This window comes from Pleuronectes platessa, chromosome 7, assembly GCF_947347685.1.
Source record: "Pleuronectes platessa chromosome 7, fPlePla1.1, whole genome shotgun sequence".
NCBI classification, from domain to species: domain Eukaryota; kingdom Metazoa; phylum Chordata; class Actinopteri; order Pleuronectiformes; family Pleuronectidae; genus Pleuronectes; species Pleuronectes platessa.
The window spans coordinates 8,198,176-8,222,624 of NC_070632.1; the positions used below are offsets into that span (position 1 = coordinate 8,198,176).

The 24,449-nt window shown below is 44.9% G+C and overlaps 1 protein-coding gene across 1 annotated transcript in view; it reads left to right on the plus strand.

Annotated features, from left to right (window-relative positions):
* b4galnt4a (beta-1,4-N-acetyl-galactosaminyl transferase 4a) overlaps window positions 1-24,449 on the plus strand; it is a 127,580-nt gene that overhangs the window by 62,735 nt on the left and 40,396 nt on the right. The window contains exon 3 of the mRNA XM_053426401.1: window positions 17,428-17,526. Coding sequence (XP_053282376.1) covers window positions 17,428-17,526 — 99 coding nt within the window. The remainder of the gene's footprint in view (window positions 1-17,427; window positions 17,527-24,449) is intronic.

Sequence of the window (24,449 nt, forward strand, 5' to 3'; positions counted from 1 at the left end):
AGCCAGTCCGCGTTGATTTTTCTCACTTGATCCAGAGGAAGTTTGCACATATATCGACATCCAGGTCAATGCTTCTGGCTGAGAGACACACGCGCGGGTCCGGAGCGGCCATTTCTGTCTCCTGTGAGATGGCAGCTGGCGGGAGAAAACCAATTTTTATTGGCTTTTTCAATTTGTGCCTGACCGGACAGTAGCAACACTACGTTAATTGCAATCTAGGAATCGATGGTGCGGTATGAGTGAGTGTCTGGTCTGTGTGCTCGTTCAAGATTGAAAATCCAGAGATCCTTAAATGACTTCTCCTCGAACTGTGTGTGAAATACAGGTTTGGTTAGCTAAGTTAACAGAGTGGGGCACTTTAAGACGTCATGTTCAAGGTCAAAGTTATTATCATAAATCGACTACTATGGATAATGATTCTTTATCGTACATGTACTGGCCAACTTATAATAGCACATTTGGAAGTTCCATGAATTGAACATGTTGATCTTATCTTGCAGTTTTAAAGAAAGTGGAAAGAAAATCAGTTTATCGACTGAAATTCTTTATTCTACATATATTTCAGTTGGAACACTCTTTTCATGATGAAACACTTAATGGCAACAAATGGAAATACAGTTAGACTCGGCACTGATCCTGGGTCAAGCAGCTTTCTAAGCTAAACAGCTAAACCTCCTATGAGTCCAAAGAAAGACGTTTATTAACATGTTCAGACATTTTAAACCCCTGAGCCTCTATTTGTAACTGTTTCTGTTCATCTGTCTCTGAGCAGGCGGCTACGAGGCAACATTGGGTGCAAAGCATCGTTTTTCTATGTTTGAAATTAGTCAATTTATTTGTTTTCACCACTTCTAAATCACCCCGGGCATCATTTTCATTATTGATGATGAGTCTCACACAGACAATACGCCCTCAGCGGTGTGAGCAGAGACAGTGGCCGGTGCTCGGGAGGCTTTTGTATGCAGCAAGTCTCCCCTCACGGTCAAGAGGATTCATCAAAAGATTTTATGTTGCTGTAATTAATGCTACCACAAGAGCTTTGTTTACACAGGAGGTTTATGTGGAGGTCTATGTGCTGTCTGTGGTTAAATGGATAAAATGGAAATTGGCAAACAGCTGAAGGAGACTAACAATGTGCAGGCCAAACATCTAGGATAATTAAAAGCTCCGACAATGAAGGATAAGTCCACTTATCACAAACTGCGCGCCCATGCTGTGTGGTCGAACCCACAAGGACAGCAGCCCTTTGGAAAGCCTCCATCATTTTCCATGCACAGAGACCGAGTGCTCCTCGATTGGATCATTTTAAACGAGTGTAATTGTGTGAAATGTAGGATGAAACACAAAAAAAAGAAAACAGTGAGCACAGTGGAAAAACTGTAGTTGTACTCCAGAAAGATGTAGAGAGTGGAACAAGGTTTGTACTACACCGGCAGCCGTAAAAGACAAGACTGTATATTATAGATGTTAAATGACCCGTTATACTATTCCCTGGGTTTTATGTCTCTGTGTAGGCAGGGGAGGAGGAAACAGAGAGGAGTCAGGAGAGGCTGGTGGACGGACGCCCATCAGACACACAGAGTTGGATGTAGACGTGATGGACACAGTAGCGGCGCAAGAGCTGATGAGAGCGACTTACAGAGGGAGATTAGGAGTTGACCCCGAGCGGCCGCTGTCACAGCCAATCACTCTCCTCCTGCAGCACGGGAAACTCTGCAATAATGTAATAAAGAAAAACAAATAACCACATTTCTAAGGAATTTGTGCCAGTAAATTAAGATCTAATGCATGAAAGGACATAAGTCACCTACAAATACTTATATAACCTTAAGCGTAAAGTGAAGCAAAGGCCAAATTCTTTAAATACGGGGTCTCTGACAATGTGTGTGTTTGTAAAATCTCTGCACTGCAGTCGTGAGCGGTGTCCTGCAGTGTGTGGGTGTGCTGGAGATTCTTCACACCGTCCTACAGGTGGGGGTGCGCACAGTGTATGTCATCTTGGATCTGACAAGACGCCTGCAGGTAGATGATATCACGACCACGCACCTGCTTCATAGGGACAGAGGCTCCAGAACAACGTGGGCGCGCTGCGAGCAGTGTCCTGGAACGAGCTATAAATTACCTCTGCACCTCCGTCCTGGATGCATGGACAGGTCGATGGATGGACGGGTGGATGGATGGACAGAAAAGACAAGTGAGGATGGGTAGAAGGAACCGAGCCAGCAGATACATAAACAAACGAAGACAAAGCAGCAGCTTGAGACTGTGGGTGAGACAGTGACGGACTATGATGAAGATTCATGATTCTTCTCTCACAGCCATCCATCTCCACTAACGTGCGTGGACGCCACTGAATTCCCAGGCCGCAGAATTGGTTGTGAGTTTGCAGTGTGGGTGCTGAAACAGAGCTGGTGTCAGAGAGGTTACCGGCAGAATGATGAAATGTGAGAGTGAGGCAGAAAAGGCAATCCAAGTGTCAAAATAGTGCAGAGGTGATAAAATGAGCCGTTTATATCAGCAAGCACCTAAAGTGCTGTCATATGGATGTGACATTGGGAAAAGGAAGTGGTTCACGACTCCGGCTCGCTGAAGCCAGGGTCCGAACTCTGCAGGAGAATCTCTGGAGTATATATTTTGATTTTTGATTTACAGGCGTTCTACTTCTGTCTGCTTCCTGTGTCAGTGTTTCACACGCACACAGGTTTGTACATTTATCTTAGGATACAGATCAGCATAATGCATTCCCTAGCCCCTTACCCAAACCTTAAACATCCAAACTAAATGCCCAACCCTAACTTAAACCTAATTCTAACCCCTAAAACCAAGTCTTAACCCTCAAACAGCCCTTTGAAGAAGTGAGGACCTCTCAAAATGTCCTCACTTTCCAAACATGTTCTCACTCGGTCAGGCTCTATGCTTAAAATGGTTCTTACAAAGGTTTAAGTACACACACACACACACACACACACACACACACACACACACACACACACACACACACACACACACACACACACATACACACACACACAATTCCATGAAGATCAATGCCCATAGAAGATAGGGGAACAATCATGACCATGAACACATCAAGTGTAATGGTATATGTGTTCCTGTGTTCCGGGCTCAGATGGAGAACCTCCTCATTTAATCTTTAGTTCATTGGAATTATTTCAAGATCAAGATTTTTGGAGTTTTTAATTTTAACCCGTTCTTTCATTGCTTAAATTTAGTTTTTAACAACTTTACCATCTCAGTGAAATACTGTGTGGCACAAAAAGACAGTTTGCTATTTGCTCGACTGGTGGATATTTGTTCATCTCCTTGGAGTCAGAAGGTTAATTTCAGACCCTCCTGACAGGTGAAGCTGACACAAAATTCAAAACAGCCGCCGCACATTGTCTTCTCCAAACCAACCAGGCTGGCATTATAAGAAATACCATATTTGCCATAAGAGAACTTGCACAGTGTCCTGGCTGTCGGTGTCGCACCAGAACTCATTTTGACATTTTCATTCTTGCAATGCTGGAAATGTTGCCCTATTTTTTAGGAGAGACGTATTTTTCCACACCTTGATCCTTTAACGAGACGACAAAAATGTCACGAAAATTTGAGTGATGCAAAGAAAGACAAAGCGTACACACAATAAGTTTTCTGTATGGTTGTCTTTGAGGGCGGCAGGGGGCCTGGAGAAGATCCCAGCCTTGGACAGTCTATCACAGGGCTGAGACACAAAACTATTCTAAGGGCAAATTAGAGCTGCCAAGTGTTCGGTCTGTGGGAGGAAGCCAGAGCACCCGGAGCGAACCCACACAGAAAGACCCCGGCCGCTCCACGGTGCTTAACGCCGCTCCGCCTCTCCAACCAGGTTCGACTTTTATGAATAAAATTGCATAAGTGTGACCTCGGTTCAGCCGTGTGCAGCGTGACTTGGCAATGTGATGGAGCCGTTTCCCCCGGGCTCTGAAGTGTCTCCAAGGTCACACCGGGCTGACGGGGACATTAAACACAAAGCACCGGGGCCAATTTGAATTACTCTTGTTGACGGGGGGGGATGAGGGATGTTCGCAGACGACACAGAGCAACACATGAAGGCAGGAGATGGGAGGAAAAAGAGCGAGTGAGGCGTTCAACGTTTTTTTGTGTTTTGACGGAGACAGCAGCAAGCGGATCTACAGGTGGATGCGAGTGCTTTGAACAGGTGTGCAGTTGATGAAGTGTGCTGTAGAGGAGGAGGAGAGAGAGAGCTGCAGAGACATTCATTCTGACACCGTTTATTAACCGGAGGCCTCCTCCTCCTCAGAGCTGCTCGCGTCTGCTTGAGTTGCGCTGACAGGACCTTATAGAGGAGAGAGACTCTCCAGGAGGCAGGAGGGGAGTGTGTGCGTTTCTCCGGAAGCCGAGCAGGTGTTTGAAAATGCTGGTCATTTGAAACACACTCTAGATTCACGTGTATGAAATCCAATGTGAGGATGCAGAGCGTACCGAGGCACTGTTTTCCCTTAAGACGAAAGACTGGGCCTGAAATTCTCTCAAAGCCATAAATGTCCAGCTGGTAGGCCGGACATTTGTTTTTTGAAGGAAGCAAAAATAAATGATGGAGACTAGATGAAAATGTAAAAATTGAAAAGCGTAAGTCATCACCTGGTGCCACAAGCTGTGATGACACATGGCTGTTTGTTTGTGTGAGGTGGTGAAAATGTGTCCGGTGAATCCGGTGTGGCCACAAGCTTTTCTCATCTCCTGTCGTCTCCCACTGGCTCCTCTCCCAATTTAAAAACACTCCAACAAAGCAATGTCGAGAAAATTGAAGTCCACCTCCCACCCTTTTTTTAACCTTCTTGTTTATTTCCATCCAAGACAGCTTTCGCTTTTATTTCCAGATTTCACGTTGGAACTTTTTCTTATGATCTTGAGGTATCAAAAAAAAATTCTCTCCACCTAAGTCTATTTGTTTCCTCCAAAATATAGTTTTTAGCCTGGAAAGAAAAGCTAAGGATGTTATTTGTTAGAAAGCTACGACCATGAATCCTGGTTAGTTGTGCTATACAAGACTTTTGCTTGGCTAATATTCCATAATAAGTGGTATTTTAATGCATTTAGTCAGGGAGACGGTGATTCTGTGTTCTGCTTTAATTTCTCTCTCTAACCTTGGCGAAAAAGTTGGGTCCCACTTAATTATCCGTTCTTTTGTAGGAGAGAATAAAGAGGAAGAGGGAAGGGAAATTACCAGGGAAGAAGGATGGAGGGAGGGAACACAGAGAGCTGGAGAGCGCTGGTCAGCAGAAACTGGTTCTGACAGTAATGAAGCTAAATATCACAGATTCTCCTGGTGGAATGTTCCTCAACACTCATTACACAGTCAATTTAGTCCGGTTCGCTGTGAGGTCTTAATGTAACTGCATGCACCTAAACTCACAGGCTGGATTTATGACTACAAGGCTTTTCTGAAAAGACATTACCGCACAAATCTTTTTGCAAAGTGTAGTTAAGGGCGCGACTGTTTTGTGGTTGTTATCGAGGTCGCCTCACAACAAGGAGGTTCCCGGTTTGAATCTCGGTTTAAGGACGTTCTCTGTGGAGTTTGCTTGTTCTCTTTGGGTTTTCTCTCGGTGCTCTGGTTTCTTTACGGCTGTACAAAGACCTGCAGATTGGGGTTAGATTATTTGGAGATTCCAAATTGATCGTATAGGTATGAATTTTAGAGGTTGTTTTTTCTCTGGAAAACCTCTGAAAGTTGAAAGGTCATCAACGCAGACCATCGTTGGGGTCAATCCTCTGGAGGGTCTCCTGTTGGATTCTCCCATCGGCTCATTCAGACATTACCAAGAGTTTTTAACTTTACGGGGCTGGCAGAATGAACCCAGGAGAATGTCCACAGCACCTGACTGGGACATTTGTGTTCTCACGTACAGCCCCTGTGGATCATTTCAGGAGATTATCTGAAAGCAGCTTATGTCGGAACTGTGATCCGTCCAGGTTGCCCCCCCCCCCCCCCCTTCCTCTCGCCCCCATGTCAGCTGGGATTGGCTCCAGCTCCCCCACAACCCCTCGAGAGGCTAAGCAGTATAGATAATGGATGGATGGATGGAAAGTTTACTCAAAACTGTGTGTATGGACAGTTGAAAATATAGCATTACTGCAGGGACATTCCAGTCCACGGTCCTCTCTCTCGAGACATCAGGGCAAAGCAAGCTGCCCTCGGTTTATTCGAGAACATTTTCTTCCTTTAGCGTCAGAAAATGCTTCTTCCTTGTTGCTTGTCCCTCACACAGGAAGAAAAATAGCCATGAGCGGTAATTGTCAATCGGAAACAGCAGCAGACTGATAGCAGACCCACAGCTCGCCCACGGACCTCTCTCACAGCAGCAGCTTTGACTTGTCAAATACAGGTGTAACTAATGGCTCCATTCTATTTAGATGGCAGCGGTGCCGGGGACGGACACTGATAATTGTGTGCGCCGGCATTGGCCCCGGTTTACTGGGACACTTAAGTGACACAGAGCCATTGTTAGTGTTATTGGTTACAGCTCTGCTTGTCTTGCTATGACACACAAAAAGCCTGTTAGAGCAGAGTTGTGAGTGTATTTCCTACTGCTGCATATGTCCACAGGTAAGGTAGAGCTAGGGTTTTTCTACTTTACACCGAAAATTACTTTAATATTTAAAAGAAAAAAAAAACTTTATTCAGATTATGTTTCTATTGTTGTATTAAATTCAGCGTATTATCTCAGCAGTAGGCGGTTGAGCCACGCTGTTGAAGCTCGTTCGGTGATAATGGCAGCCACGCTGTTGAAGCTCGTTCGGTGACAATGGCCGACTCCCTGTGTTATACCTTATCAGTTGTTCTTAACACATTCAGTGCAGGTAACAGACCCTAGGACTTTATGTCGGAGAGCGTTGCTTTCAGTGAATTTATTCAGCTGGGGTGAGATAAGAAGATCGATTGTAGGCATAGCTAATCTCTGTAAAATCTCCATAATAGCAGTCAGGGTCCTCCTCCCCTGTTCTCTTAACTTGAGATCAGAGATAATTTAGACACGACCACCTCTTATGAGACTTGTTTTCTTCAGCAGTTCCCCTTGAAGTCAGTTTTTATTATAATGAAGTGTATAAGTGAGCATGCACGTGTGTGCTTAGCATCTAAGTGCGCACAGCAGCGAAGGTGTACAGCCACAGGCACACACCCATTTGGGAGTGCAGCTATGGATTTGAGTTTTTCATAATTTCCGAGCTTTGAGTCCGTCTGCCAATGTGTTTCCTTCTCATCTATTCATTTGCAGCATGAAAGCTCAACAGTCTGTCAGAACGTGTGGGCCAAGTCATCTCCATCGCACCCTGGCTGCTGGCTACACTACAGGTCATAAACTCCGCCTCCTCCATGTTAGTGAATGGGACACGGACCAAACTGAAAGATCAACATATGAAATGATTTTTTCTCAAAGAAGCTTTCTGCCATTCTATGTGGTTCTAACCAAACTGAAGTTTCACCAAGTGGCTTCAATGAGTTATTTCATACTATAGAAATGATACCTTGGACATTTTATATTATTATACTGAGCTGAAGTGGAGGAAGTCGAGACGTGTCGCCCATTTTTATATATGTTCCAGACTGAAGGCTCAACATTTACTTTTCTCCTCCACTGGACTTTGTGTGTGTGTGTGTGTGTGTCTGTGTGTGTTTGTGTGTGTCTGTGTGTGTGTGTGTGTGTGTGTGTGTGTGTCTGTGTGTCTGTGTGTGAATGGAGAGTTACCTCATGTTACCTCAGGTCAGGGTAGCTGTTAACTTTAAAGTCAGAGTCGTTAATGTCCTGGGTGCTGAGGTTCTGTTGTGTGCGATAAACACAGTGTTATACACACATTCTCAACACATAAATATGAAAACTCAACACGCAGACATACTGTTTCTATGTTCAGAGAAAACTACAAAGACCTTTTCATCACAGTAAAGCACCTCAGGAAATTGGCACAAACACTTTTTTATCTACGACCTTGCGTCACCTATAGAAGAAGCACGAGTTTAGACTTGATGTGCCATTTTAACACCTGCAGAAAGAATGCAAACTAGAATTTCCAACACATGCACACACACGATACAACCTCGGTACTAGACAAATATATAAAATCCTTTGCCTGCAGGTGGAATGAGTGAATTTCTTTGCTCAAGCGTTTACTTACCATGTGATTTACAGATTTGATCCAAACGAGCAGACAGTCAGATTAGCTTCTGCTACTTTCCATCCCAACCTGCTGGTTGTTTTGCAAATTAGCATTTTTGTGCAAACAGAGGAAACTGCAGAGCGAAACGAGCAAACACTCGCCAGATGTTCCCGACAATTGCCTGATTTTGAACACAGGGTCTCTCCATGTGGAATGTTCTTCTATTTACAAACGCAGGAATTATAAAGCTCTAAATTTGTTGAATGCATTCACGAATAAAAACCAACCCATATGGTTTATTCGTATTTATTATGTAGGAAAAATCAACCTCCAACCTCCTGGGGGGAAAAACTTTTCTCCACCATTTACCGAAAGTGATGTTATATGATTTGTTTGTGAAAAGTTGAGCTTTTTTCACATCTTTGAAAGTGCTCTGCCTAAAAAGCATCCACGCAGGTGCTTTCCCATTTGTGACTCTGCTCCGAGCACATTGTGCCCAGTGCTAGTGGGGTTGTGTGCTTTAAATAAAAAAAGTTGAAAGTTCAGCGAAAAAATAACATTTATTTGCACCTGAGATAAAATGGATAAAAATGTGGTCACCGTGAACCATCTCATGAGCAAGTTGTGCATCCGGGTCCGTCTCTGTCTTCCACCTCAGTTTCCCTGCAGCTGGTTCAGTGTTGATTTGTTCGGACTGAAAACCAAGCAGGTGGACGATGACTGGCCGTCGACTGTTTTGCCTCTTCTGTTCTCCAGCTGCCCCACGTCAGACCCCATCAGTAGTATCAGCCTTCACAGAAAACACTAATGTGGATTTTAAACCTTTTGTTTCTTAAATCCTCGTTCTCCTCCAAACCTTTTGTGAGATGCAGAACAATGCGTTTTGCTGCTCGGACAGTGAAACGTGCAGCACAGCCAGCGTAGCATAAGGCTGCAGCTCAGATGCTGGATTCCTGTTTTGAAGGAGACGTCTGTTTTTTGTTTCTTCCAGTGTGTTATTCAGGTATTTTGTGTTGCTTTGTGCAATGTAAAAAGGCCACAGTCTGAGGAGATCTCCTCACCCGCACAGAAAACACTGCTCCTGAAGCTCCTGGAGCACCTTGTCAGTGTTCTAGCGGATACTTCTGCATCAGCCGTGTCGCATGTGACAAGATGCTCTACGTTTCCATAATGCACGGCTAGTGACTAGTCTGGCACGCCCCCTGAATAAAGCATCGACCTCTCCTCCACGTTTATCATTAATCAGGCTTGAGGACTTTATAGAGACGTAGGCTGAAAAGAGGAGCTGCAGCGACACAAGGACAGTGACGTGTTTTCTCAAACCTCAGAGCAAGTAAACCTTTTCAAGTGATAACCGGAATTAAGATCATGAATAAAACTCTTCTCCCTCCTTACTTCTCTCAAACGCATCTTTGTTGAAGCTCGTCCAACATTGAACTTGTAATGATAAAAGGCACCAGAGTGTTTACCCTGAGGCTGGAGTGAAGCACCTCTCAGCCTTAATTGCAGTGAAAAGATTACAAGCAAACAATCAAACAATCAAACAGCGGGTTTGAGGTTCCTCTGTTCTCTCCCTGCTGTCCTCAGTCAACCAAACATTTACATACGGCTGGAAATACCTTTTATTATATATGTATTTTTCGGAGTGCCTGAGACAATACATTTAGGTTTTTATCAGAGCACCTGAGACGTGACTGCACAAAAGTGACTGTGGAGACAAAGCTCTTCGGACCAGTATCGATCCCGAGAGAGAGAGAGAGACTGCTCTCCTCCACACAGACATCGTCCTCACACTCCTGCTGTATCGATGAGAGCTCAAGCGAGACAGAAACCCAACCACCTTGTCCCAGGTCTGAATCCATCAATTTCACAGTCTGCGACGCACGTACCTTCTCAGTGTACGTCATATATATGTACATGTGATTATAAATGCATGGTGCATTCCCAGTCGGCCCATCTCTGTTTCTATGCACACGAGCCACACACCCTCATCATCTAATTAAAATCACTGTGCTGTAAGTATTCATGCAGGATAACGATTTGCTCATCCTCTCCCTCTTTCTCCATCAACTGTTCTTCCATCTCTTCCCTTCCTTCCCTCTATCTCTCTCTCTCTCTCCTCGTCTCCTTTGTATCTTATTGTCTCGCTGCCGTACTCATCTCTGCACCATTAATCTTCCGACCAATGAATTGGAGCCTCTGACTCTATCACTCCTATTATCGACTGCAGCCGTCCCCTAGTTATGTTCCATTTCTCCCCCCCCCCCCCTTCTTCACTCGGCCCCCCTTTCCACTGGTGTTCCCTTGACCAGCCTTGTAATTGCTTACATGAATAATGCAAGCAGCGAGACAAAAATAGTTGCACTCCCTCTTTTTCTTGGCCCAGGATTTGTTCTGCGATAGTTTAACTGAATGCACTTGGGCTGATGCCTGTTCAGCAGCGCCAGCCATTTTGTTAAGGAAGAAGACGGGGATTTGGTTGTAAGAGCACGAGCGGCTGATGTGGGATCAGGGGGCAGATTTGTTCACCCTCTCAACGCTCATGAGTGCTGATCCCGTATCAGGGAGGTTGTTCCCAGGACAGTTCTGTTCATTAATCAGAACGCAGAGCGGCTGCATCACCAATGCACGCTACTGTACGAATAAAGAATTCAGTTTCCAGGAGTGTTTGTTGATGAGCCTGAGTGAGACGTCTATGAAAGTGCTTGATAGACAATATGCCTACTGACTACTCACATGTTGCACCACTACCGGCAATAAGTATAAATCCTTCAAACATTGACACACACTTTGTCTTCACCTGGGGAGTAAGAACAGAGAATTTGACTAGAGGCGGCCTTGTTCCTGGCTGTATATTTAAATATCTTTGCAGGTGCAACAATAAAAGGACTTCACTGTACTGCTTTTTTGTTGTTGTAAAGATCAATAGCTGCTCATGGGCGATAATGATTTGTGTCTGGATTAGTTACGGGCTGTCATCATCATGATCTGTTTAAAAGGAGACATTATCGGTTTTCTGTTTTTCCCTCTCCTTGTGTTTTCTGGTGGATGTGAAACTGTATTAAGCCCAAAGTCTGTCCAAGAAAACACTCCTACACTCTCTTGAAGAGGTTGACCAATCACAACTGAGAGGGTTAACTGGCCAATCAGACTAGGCTTTATCGAAGGGGGGAGGCTCAAGAGATGGGAGCTACAACCAAGCGTTTCAGGCAGAGGCTGAAAAGAGAAACGGTTGGTTTTAGCATAGTGGCAAAGTTTTTTCCGAACATTAGAGCCTTTTCTTTGCAAGTAATAAATCAAAATATGAAGCTGAATAGGATATCCAGCCTCCAGATTTATCTATTAGCACCATTAACCTTAAAAAATAATGTTTATTCGCACTGTTTTTATTAAAGGGCTGGTTTACATCAGTTTATTAAATCTCAGTGCAGTAAATGCCACAATATCCTCAGCTTGGTAGACACTGACCTCCTTAGACATCTCTCTCCATCGATTTCTGCTTTTGTTGGATTTTGTCTGACTCAGTGTGCTGGTCAACGATAGGTAATATCCTAACCTGGGTTGAGTTCGCCATTATTGTTCGTCCAAGGTGGGATTCAGAGAAATACAAGTGAGACACATCATGTCGGGCTTTATGCAACTCCTTTCACTCAGAAATTCTTTGGCGCATGTTAAGAAAATCACAGGTTTCCTTTTTGTTCCGCGCTTCGCTTCCTTTGCTACTAAAAGACCCCAGGACACCAGAATGTGAAAAGCTGTGGCCTGCTCCTTCATCTTTTCTTTAAAAAGCCTCAATGCTTCCATCATGCTCCGATGAACGCTTTTCAAGCTCATTTGCACAAAAGATTCCGGAATTGCAGGAATCACTTTGAGCCCAATTCATTCCATGCCTCCATTTCCTTTTTCTTGAATCAGAATCCTAAGTTTAGCATTTCACACGGGGAGAATTGTGGAGTGAACAATGGATAAGGTTAAGAAACACACTGTGTTTTATGACTTATGCAGGATTTTGGATAATGTGGAGCAGTTGATTTCATTGGGACCGGCAATGGAGAGCCCTGCAGTGGCCACGGGACCTCGTTGGATTCAATTTTAATGAGCGTAGCACTCGATATCCATTAATTTCAAAGAGGGATATGATGGATTCGGATGTTGCATATAGAAAACCGTACATCTACTGGTATCTTCATTATAATAAACATCTGTGTAATAATTCCCACATCTGAAAGCATGCAGACCTGGCTCTGTTCGGTCTGCTCACTGGAGGGACGATGGCAGCGCTCAGTCACGTCAGACTCTCTCTGTGCCACAGGGACTTCTGAGAACTCGGCTGGCACAGCAGCATTGCACCACCAATCAAACGGCTTCTTCACTCACTCCTTTTCTCTTTATTGCTCCATTGCTCACTGCTTTTTTTCTCTGTTGAATTTGTCCCCGTTCGTCTCTCTTGTGTTTTGTTGCTTATTCTTCTTCCTCCGTCCGACACTTTTTATGTTTTTATTCTCTCCTCTTCGTCTCTCCTCTTCATTTCACCCTTCCCTCTCTATGTTTGTGTATAGGCCTCTATCTCAGGTTATACATCACACTGGTGTTAACTTGTCACAGGCTGGAATTGTCCAGAACATGGTGATGTACAGTCGGTATCAAACATTGTCAGAAGCACAATATATGATATTTCTCAGTATCTTTTTCCAAGCATCCCTACTTCTTCCGAAGCTAAAATAGCACGGATGCTGCTGCCGCCATCTTGCGGTTTTGCCATCATATCTGCACAGTTGTGATCATGTGGAATTGATGGTATCATGGTCTGTCGGTCAAAGCTTTAGTACGCTCCACTTCATTTGCATTACATCAAATTAATAATTTAAAACAAATACTTGAACACTTCTGGTTGGTTTATGTCCCATTCACCAACAAGGAGGAGGCAGGGTTTGTGACCTATACTGCAGTAACACCATGTCGTCCATCTTTACATACTCTCTGGTTCCTCGTATTAAAAACCTACTTTAACTTAAGAAACATCTCGAGAGCCGGGGACACGTCACAACTTTTCTTCCAGCTGATGAATCGCTGTGGTTAGTCAGTGCCACAGTCTCTGCTTCCAGCTGCACTTATTAATATAAGTACAGGGAACATTCACTGTTGATTCAGCAAGAGCCCAGGATGACAAATGGGAAGCATCTATATCATTATTATGGAGGGAATAATTACCATACTGTACATCTTTGTGGTTGTTATCATGAATGAAAAATGGAGAATTATGTAATTATTCCACGCTGGTTATTAACTTTCATATTTGCTGCAGCTTGAAATGAATCTGTGATTTGTGGACATTTGGGAGCCGTCCGAGCTGAGCTCATTTACTCGGGTTATCATGGTGGGTGAGGAGATTTGTTAAATAATCTCCCCCCCTCTCTCACACACTCCACCTCTCCTCCTCCCTGGGTTAGGGTTAGGAGGAGAGGTGGAGTGCAGTACAGGGAACATTCACTGTTGATTCAGCAAGAGCACAGGATGACAAATGGGAAGCATCTATATCATTATTATGGAGGGAATAATTACCATACTGTACATCTTTGTGGTTGTTATCATGAATGAAAAATGGAGAATTATGTAATTATTCCACACTGGTTATTAACTTTCATATTTGCTGCAGCTTGAAATGAATCTGTGATTTGTGGACATTTGGGAGCCGTCCGAGCTGAGCTCATTTACACGGGTTATCATGGTGGGTGAGGAGATTTGTTAAATAATCTCCCCCCCTCTCTCACACACTCCACCTCTCCTCCTCCCCCCCCCCCCCCACAGACTGGGGCTTGTTTGTATTTAATAAGGGAGATTAATTAAGCTCATTGGTATTCTAGGACACCGGCTCCAGTTGTTTCCCTGGGATGAGATCAGCAAGGGCATCATTGAGTTTTTGGTGTTTGAACGCGGGGAGTCAGGGAGGAGTCGAACCGGAGGTCCGGGGCCCGGCGCCCTCCACAGCGAGGTGTTTTACTGTCGAGATGATTGGACGGTTGGATGAATGGTTATCGGTTGACAGAAACGCACTGTAATGGGCAGCTCATCCATCAATCAATCCCCTCTGATTAACTGCTCTGCCGTGCGTGTTCATACATGAAGCAGCTCGGAGCAGCTTTAATTAATCGCCACTCGGCCTCACTCTTTCTGTCTCGGACGCTCTGCTGCAGCAAATAAATGCCCATTCAGGTTTGAGTGAAAGTAAACAGCAATATAAACATATGAGGAACAGTGGCTCTCATCAGTGTGATTGATTTTCCCTGTTTAAACGCACAGGGTCCTTTCACAGACCCTCTAGCATCAACTTTAATTATGAATGAAACACGATCACGCGGTCCTGGGCCCGGTACTGTAGAGCTGCCTTCACCTTAAGAGACTGTAGTATCTGCAAGGAGGACATTGGGCCAAAGTGTTAAGTCAATATAGATGTAAAAAAAAATAGGATAGAGCTAATGAAGGCTGTTAGTTCAACCTTTGGTCAATGAGTTTAACCGTGCATCTTAGTGTTGCATCGATGAGCCGACTTGGAGCTGGACCGAGCTGAGGCAGCGCTTCAGGAGAGCGGCGTCTCTCTGAGTTACGCTCACCAGCTCCGGCGGTGATTCAGAGTTCGGTGTCTCAGGGTCGATGAAGTATTATTCCCCCCCCCCCCCCCCCCCCCCAAAAAAAAAAAAAAAACCCGCTGCCGCTTTAAATCACAATCCGCGGCTGCAGGTCCCGGAGTCCTTTAGCTGCACGGATTATCTCTCATCTTCACTCAAACAGTCACTGCACCTGTTCTAATAGAGAGAGCTGATTAGCCGGCAGAGCGACCGACTGCAAACCGAAACATCCCCCCCGCTCTCCTGGTTCACAGCAAAGACCCAGAGACGGTCTGAGGTCTATTAGTGATCGAGACTGAAAGGAAAACAAAGCTCTATGTGGTGTTAAATGTTAATGAGGAAACGGGGTTGTAATGATCTGGCTACAAAAACAGGACCGACTGCAGTAGATAAACTTTCAACATGTTTTTTCCACATTTAAAGTCACTGCACACAAACTTATCTTGCACTATAGATGTTGTTGAAATAGGTCAAAGCACGAGGTGGTGTTAATACTTTTATGCGAGTTCTTATATCTGGAAGCTAGAATAGGGAAGTATCAGAACCAACAACAACAACTTTGTTTTTCAGTATCGGGAGATTGCGACCCCCCCAAAGAGGTTTGTGTTTTGTCTTTGTTAGTGTGATGGAAATCTGGAGATACAACAACAAAGTTATCTACGTGTATTTAATAAGGGGCTTTCTGCAGAAAGGATCAACACAGGGAAACCACAAGGATCTCAGAGTGAGGATGCATAACAGTCAAAAACATGGATCTTATACAGGAGGACTGAGGGCTGTCCCTCTGAACCAATCCAGAGTGGTGGGGGAAGGAGAGGAATCTAAACATTAGCAGCTGATTCACATGTGTTTCCTTAGGTGATAAGAAGACATACACTATTTCCTTTGATGGGTAATTAAGTCACAAAAGGTCTCACCTTATTCACGTCATAAACAGTTTCGACCATAAACACCTCAAGTCTTAAACATTTGGTGTATGTAAATACAAGTCATAAATGTCTCTTACAAGGCTGCACTATCCAAATACAAAATAGTTTGTCACCTATGTTTAGTTAATTTTTCTACTACATTAGTTTGCAGGATTACACACAAACATGGAAGGATGAGGGGATGGACAGGAAATAAAACAATTCAATTATTGTTCCGATTTTTAACATTTTCTTTAATTTCTCAGAGAATAATTCATGGATCTTGATGAAAAGAATCGAGCATATTTAGGGTGTATTCAGATTCAAATTAAAAACAGGATCTGGTGAATTTAAATGTGGTGTCATTATGGAACTGTTGGGCTTTGGTGGAAGTGCATACTTTCTACTGAGTGCCATATGAGTTTAGTAAGCAACCCAACCTTCTCTCGCCCCATTTTTAACTCACGCTGTGAAGAAAAAATTATATTTAGACAGTGAATTTCATCAGATAGAGCCATAATACCTCTGTCTTTGCACTAAGGCCATAATTGAAGACTACCCAAACCATTTTTCATAATTATAAGAACCAGATCTGGCAATAATAGCATAATAAGCCATAATTATGAGATAAAGTATAATTTTGTCTGTCTTCCAATCTCATTTCTCTGCTGTTTCATGTGAGCCGCCATATAATATGAACGTTGTGTCTTTCTCTCACTGGAAACTTGTGAGTGAGTCTTTGTGTCCTCCAGACAACAGGAAGTTTAAGCTCCTCTCTTGGCAGACGGGACCCCTCGTCACTTTTCTTCATTATCATCTTCCCTGATTTTTTCTTGGTAGTTAAAAAACAAAATCAAGAGGCGTGGTGGCTCCGCCTGTGCCGCTTCCAAAAATTTAATTTTTCTCTGGTAACAACACTGGTGCTCTCAGGGCTCAAACCTCTCAGGCTCGACTCTGTGGAGGCATGCCCCTGTTTGACATCTCTGCTAAGTGGAGGATGCTTTGCTTCTCATTTAACAAGACTAAAACTCAGTTCCTCCTCTGGGAGCACGGCAGACTTATATCTGCTCACAGCTGGATCCAGAAACCTGCACGCCCTCCTCCTCCGGCCTGCCCGTCACACCACGGCATTACCATTAACATGGCCTCTTATACAGCAGACCACAGAGGCTGGCTGCATCACAGGGCTAAATCCCCGATCAGGGGGAGAGTTCAGGCTCCCCAGAGAGGAGGTCTTTGCCACCAGGGCGGATGGTGAGAGCAGGCTGGAGATTAGGGCTTTGGCGAGTCAAACGCTGGATTAGCAGTGAATGTTGAAGAGGAGATTCCACAGGGTCTTAGTCCAGAAGCCTTCTGAGAAAATGACCCTGTGTTTCCTCGGTCTGCTCTTTCATGATACGTGTGTGTGTGTGTGTGTTTGTGTGTGTTTGTGTTTGTGTTTGTGTGTGTGTGTGTGTGTGTGTGTGTGTGTGTGTGTGTGTGTGTGTGTGTGTGTGTGTGTGTGTGTGTGTGTGTGTGTGAGTGTAATGCTGATTGATGCCTAAGCAAATTACAAAGAGCTGTCTCACAATGCTACTTAATCCCATATATCAATTACGTCACTTCAGGTCACCTCGATGATAAATGATTTCACCACCATTCCTTCTTCTCGCTCTTCCACCAGTGTTTCTTCTCCGTAGGTAAAGATGAGTAAGTGCGTCATCTAACTTTCTTCTTCTCTTTTCTCTTTCAAGGACGATGAGCCAATCACAGGAGGGTCTGATGGAAGAGGCCAAACCCGCATCCGGAAGTTCCTCAGCCAGAGGCACAAGAAAATGCCATGGAAACCAGAGGTAAAATACATTTCTTACTGTTTCCTTCATCTTTTAGAGTGGAATAATAATCATAATATTGAATTCCTTCATTTGCTTTGAATGGGGCCTTTGTTATAACAATAGTTTGGGATAGAATGTTGTAAAATATAATTTAGCTGCAGATGTGATTCTCTTCCTGTCTTTTTAAAAGCAGGGGGACAGACAGAGATTTAGTTTGCCTCTGGTACGATTCCTGGAGGAACTAAATGCACCTCATGCCTTTGATGATAAATGAATGTGCCACACTTGATAATTTCTCTTCCAAATCCATTTGCTGGTAATATTTCCAGGCGCCTTTGACCTGAAGACTAGAAGTCGATGTGTTTCCTCCTAATTTTTCAGCTCACTTACTGATGTAGTTTACACCCACTGCAACAAAAAGGGGGCAGCGGGTGGAGGAATTAATCGACAGATTTGTGATAAGGAAAAGCGGCTCTACATTTGTAACCTGTTCAGCCGAGTTTAATTAAAGGTGTGTGTGTGTGTGTGTGTGTCTGTGTGTGTCTGTGTGTAACTATGATTAATTAGTGGTTCTCTACCTGGGGTAAAGTTTAAATTCCTCTGCTGGCACAACAGAGTTTAGTTTAGTTTCAGTTGGACATCAGTGATTCTGTTCATACAGCACAGTGTGAGCCTGATAATATTATTGTAGCTGTTTGGCAGATTCTCCTGGTTGAGCCGGTTTTGAGTTAATTTGATTTTTGCGTGCTGCTGCTGCTGCTGCTCGCCCCTCTGTGGGAAATCCATCCATCCGTTATCTATACCGCTTATCCTTTGAGGCTCAGGGGGGGGGGGAACTGGAGCCAATCCCAGCTGACACTGGGCAGGAGGCGGGTTAGACCCTGGACAGGTCGCTAGCGTATCACAGGGCCAGCACGCAACCTCACATTCACATCTACGGACAATTGAGAGTCTTCAATGAACCTACACTTGGGAACCTGGAGCCGACACTGGGAGAACATGCAGATCCACACAGGGATTTGAACAGGGAACCAAAACAGTTCCCCCAAAGTTTCCTAGTTCCGGGGGGAAAGTTTCTGCAGGCGAAATCAAACTTGAGTTACCCTGCCTGTGCCTGTATGCCCTCTCTCTGCACTCCAATGAATCAAACACAAACTTATTCAAGAAGTCCTAGATTTAAAGCTGAAACACATTCCTAAACTCGCCTCCCTACGTTTCCTTTGCAGCGTTGTCGATTCTGCTCTGTGAGTTGTCACGGAGCCAGATGATGTCTGTTTTTATGTAACATGGCCTAGAAACATCTGTTGCCTGAATATTGAAGGGGGCCTGAATCTAAATGCGGCCGATGCTTTTGGAATAATTTAAATCGGTACTACTTAGAAAATGAGAAGTCACATTGATGTGGAGCAGCCAAGCTAGGACGCCAGCCAAAGCAGCCATGTGAATGTGGACCATGCAGTCTAATTGCACAAATGTAAATGGATTACTCGGCCCGATCACAGCGGGAAGCTTTATTATGAGCTTCCTGTTGTGTCTCGTCTCATGTTTTTCCTTCAGTAGGTGAAATCTCTGAACAGCAGGACATCCCTGCACCAGGAGATATGTTTCATTGACCAGCCGTGATCTCTTACTTATGGTTTGGATCGAAAGAAGCGAAACAGCCTCAAAAGGGAAATACATTTTGCAACATCCACCCCGAATACATTTTAGATTAAGCGTGACTGGCTTTCGAAACTCACTTGCAGAAGTCAACGTGACATTTCTTTGACTTGTTTCCAACCCCCCCCCCCCCCCCCCCCCCCCCCCCCCAAAGCAACATGCAATTCACGCCTGTGGGTATTCTCCGAATCCAGCAGAACTCGACTGGAGTTTTCTTACATCTCTATGAATTTGCATCCTCAAAACATCTCTTCTCGTCTGATATCCGACTTCTGGGATGTCAGACCTAAGCCAATTCTGTCCGAAACCACAGAGTGCAGCCGCTCCTCGGCTCCTCTCACCAGCCATGAGCTCTAATTACCAGCACTAACTGGTTTTCCTGACGCACGGCCAAGGAGGCAGAGGTCTGAGGGACCACTGAGCTGGCGCTGTCGGAGGCGTGGACTCAGGCGGGTGGAGGCAGAGTGGTGCCATATGCCAGCTGTCACAGACTGGCAGAGGTCACACGGGCGTCCTGGAGCATCCGTACGAGGGGCCGGAAGACGGGATGCTGACTTTCTGGTGCATGAGTAGAGAGACGGTGATAGAAGCAAGGAATTAAAAGTATGAATCCTGGTGGGGTGGTTGTGACCTTAGTTGGCTTGTTGTCAGTCAACACTGGCGACTTCATGAGCGTCCCCCCCCCGCCCCGTGAACTCATCCACAGGTGGCTGCGGATTAGATGAGGCGCCTCAGCGGACATACTCTGTGTATATATCTGTCATGATCAGCAGCAGGTCAAGGACACAGCACAGAGGTCAGACAGGAAGAGACGCGGCACTTCTTTAAAAAGAGACGCGTGGTCCATGCCAGGCAGGAAGAGATAAATTGTTATGTGCAGCAAAGCCGACATGGATCCGGAGAGAATTTATTACATAATGAACAATTTTATTTAGTCAGGAGCAGCAAGGAAATGACGGTAAGAGGGATTAGTGACACTTAAATCATTGTGGAATATCATATCAAGGGGGGGGGGGGGGGGATTCTACGTGTCTATTTAACACCAATCAACACAGGTAGATGGAGGACGACAGGTAAACGGAAAGATTCAGACACTTGGTCCTCTGGTTCCTGTAAATACAAAGCCGGAGATGAGGTGCGTGTGTGTGCGTGTGTGTGCGTGTGTGTGTCTGTGCGTGTGTAGATTTGGATGGCATAATATTTATCACTCGAGGGGGGGAAGAGAGTAAGATATTGTAGCAAAGCAAAGACATGACTCAGGTGGGAGCAGTCGTCAACGCTGGCTCCTCGCACAAAAACACACGGAGTCACACGACTGGGGGAGGAAACGGATCTTCCTCTCTCTCTCTCTCTCTCTCTCTCTCTCTCTCTCTCTCACCCTCACGTCATCCCACCGTATCAAGTAAGGGAGAGTAGACTCGGGCGGGGGGGGGGGGGAGGATGCAAAAACACTCCTCTCTATTCCCTCGGTCCGTCTGTCTCTCTAAATAGACTGGAGGCAGAGACGTGATTCTCTCACCGGCCTCTCCTTTCGTTTGGGTGAGTGATCGACAGATTGTGGCAAGAGATGGAAATAAAAAATGAAATCAGCTCATCCTTCACGCTCTGCCTCCCATTCCCCCGATCTCCCCCCCCCCCCCCACAAACACACACACACACACACATGTTCTATCCTTGGCATGACAGAAGACATGTAATTGTAGGACAGATGGCAGATTATACAAACCCTCATTAGAGCAGGAGATGAAGTTGAAGCTGGATCATATGAACCTTGTCTTTCTTCCTCCCTGCTCTCCTCCGTGTGAAAGGAGTTCTCATTATCTCCCCTCTCATAATTCCTTTCAACCGCCGTACCTTTGAATTCCCACCCCTTTTCCCTCACCGTACCTACCCACTTATCCTACTTACCTTTCTTTCCCCTGAATTGCTAATGAGAGGAGGACGATGGAAAAGAGGGAAAGTACAAATGCCCTCTGTGAAGTCGGATGTATTTGGTAAAGTGGTACCGTGACTTTCCCATCCTAGCCGCAGAGAGACTAACTCCCGTGCAAAATGTATCTTTGATCTTGTCATTCCTCGCTCACGTTTCAACTTTTCATTAAAACAGCAGCACAGTGTTTCAGATGCCTTTAGACGCCGTCTCCCCTGCACGCCCGGTGGGAGAGAGCTGCCCGGTGCTGTATACACCCCCCCAGTGCACCTCAGCCAAGAACATCACGTCTCACTTTTCTCATCCGACGGGGATTTACGGTGTCAGTTGGTGCGATTGCTCGTCAGTGGGTGAGCAGAGCGGCCATTTGTCAGTGCCTCTATGCCAGCGGGGGGGGGGAACGCAGAAGGCATGCGACAGATTTTTCCCAGACAGGAAGACGGCCTCCCAGAGGAGCGAGATGGGGGGAGAGAGAGAGAGCAAAGAGGATTGTCTGACTTGCTCTCTGTTTGATAGTGCAAGCAGATGGGTGAGGGAGAGGAGATACTGAAGAGCAGAGGAGATGGAGGTACGAGAAGACAAGCTCACTGATATATGGGCGCGTGGATGTGTGGGAAGAAAGGCAACGCGGCAGCAGTGTGTTGGTGCAGAACACTCTTTTCTTTTTTGTCTCCATCAATCAGTGGTTTTCTTACTCAGCTTCTTCTCTGTGCACCTCTCATTTCCTCCGTCCACGCTTCTCTTTACTTGCTTCACTCCCCATGTTTGACAGATGGCCTTGCTTTCCTCCCTCTCCCTCTCCTCCCCTCTCATTTAATGGCAGAGCCGTATAGGTGCCGTGTTGCTGTGAAACTGTGGGAGCTATTTATAGCCGAGGATGGCAAGGGGGGGGGGGGGGGACGACGACAACCTTTGGACAGCGATGGGAGTGAGGAAGAGGCGGATAGAGGGAGAGAAAACAGGATTTTCATTATGTGCTGTGGGCTCTGTTCCAATGACACGGGCATGTCAATGTTTTGTCTTTAATTTGTCAGCTTTTAACATTTACCTTTGTGTTACTAGAATATTTTGTGATAGCTGTAGAGGGCAGATACCCACGGAAGCTCTGGAAGGCAAGTTCAAATTGTTTTGGCAGGTTTCATGTTTTGTTTCAAGAACAAACCAACAAACTTAACTAAACAAACGCAACAAAAACTATAGAGGCACATGGAAAAGAAAACCTTTTTTGTCAGGAGCTTGTTGTTGTTGTTTAGATTTTTTTTGTAATGTCTATTTTGGCCACAAGAGGCTGATGTGCAACCTGGCATCACCAAATAGTCTGGAAATTTTTTGCTTTATTGATTTCTTTCCGGTTTTCTTGCACTGTAAACACAAGGTTCATCTATCGAGTGTTAGCATCCAACATTACTGTCACGTCTTTCTTTGGGATGGAAGTTTATGAAAACTTTCTGCCAGGGAGACAAATCTGGTGAGATAGTAAAATAGCAACAACATCTGGATGAGTAGGTCAAGAACAGGACTGAGTTTGATTCCTGTTCAAGGTGAACCCGACGGTCCAAAGGGCCATCGGGAGCTGTCACTGTCTGCTCATGGATTTCCGCCTCTTGTGGCTGAAAGTAACTGAATCCCGGCCAAAAACAAAGAGGCCAGGTTTTCATAGATTCAAAAAAAAACTTGACAATTACAGTTAAAATACACGATTGGATATAAAACACACGGCTCAGTACTTCAGGGAAATGAAAGATAGAGGTGTGTGTATGAGTCGGCTGAAAGGACCATGAATTTGTTTTATCACAGCTATAAGAATGTCAGTAGTTTTGAACACCTATCAATTCCAGGGTGTTGCTGCAGAGGAATGTGAGTCCGCCCTGTCTTTACCTGCAGGTCCCAGCATCGAGCCTCTCTGTGCCTGTAGTGCTTCAGATCAGACATATTGTGCATTATGAGCATGATTTTCAGTCACATCTAATTTAATTTAAAGTCGTCAAATGGAACTCTAATTTTACTCGTTGCAAGATTTCCGCTGGGTCCTAAAAACAGTTTGTCCAAAAGTTTATAATCTGAATTTAAGGAGGATTAGATATGTTTAAGTACTTAGGGGATTTTAGTTTCTTATAATTTAATATAAGTTAACATGTATTAAAAGCTACCTCCATCGACCGTTGAGATTTTGGCAGCATTCTGTGTGTTGTAGTTCTCTCTGAATTATACAGATATTAGCACGCTATAATAAAACTACAAACAGGACCAGCTTGGAACAGACAACCGAGTCTTCCAATACACTGGTGAGAGTCTATCTCAGTTCACTCTGCTGTGGGAGAATCCATCGAAACCTTCTGTCTCTGCCTGTAGTTTGGGTGATAACGTGGCATTTTGATGGTTATTCTCTATCAGGCTACTTCACCATATCAGTATAAGTAATTCTGTGACTCTGATATTCCTTCACATCTGTCCTACTTGACATAGATCTCAAATTTCAGTCATTATGGTATTAAAGTGTCTTGGCTAAAGAAACACAGGACAACAAATCAGAGTAAAGAAAGAAAATTAAAAAAAAGCAGCAGTCATTCGGCCTCTTTAGCGAATTACTAAATGTGAGTTCCAGCCGACAAGCAATAAAGAAGCTTTCATATTAAAAGACACCATGTCCCCATGTGACACACAGACCCACAAACAAGTGCACACACACAGACGCACACAAGTTGCCATTGCTCTACAAACTGTTGATGTTAGCATCACTTTATCCCATGCTCCTCAAGGAGGAATCGGATGGGAGACAAAAAAACCGAGATGGACGGTGACAGCACGGTTGGGGGGGAGTGACAGCCGTCAGCTGAGCTCAGGGAAACTAAAGCTCTGGCAGCACGATGGGAACAGACGGAGGGATGGAGAGGTCAGATGGTGGGGATAGTGGGCATAGTGGGAGGGAATTTTTTTGCGAGGGAGAGAGGACATAAGGAAATAACAAAACGGGAGCGAGGCGCAGAACAGTTTATCAGAGTTAAAGCAAAGGCACAGAGGGCGAAGCAAAAACATAACTTCCCTCTCCGTTTCATATCCAGCATCCTGTTGAGGCCGGAGCAGAGACGGACCTCTCACACTGCAGCCACCTCCAAAATGCTGCCAATTATACCGGAGTGCCCCCCCGGCAAAAAGCCGACTCCACAGCCCGAGGCCTCGGCCACGGGGCTGCACAGGGATGTGTTTGTGTGAATAATTAGAGTCTTTTAAAGCCGACCTGCTTATTGCTGTTTGACAGGAGACGGGGGTGAGGAGCGGGCCAGGCCGAAAGGAAAAGGTGCACTTTTCAAAAACCCACAGGAAATCTATTAAAAGCTTTACTTAAGGCATA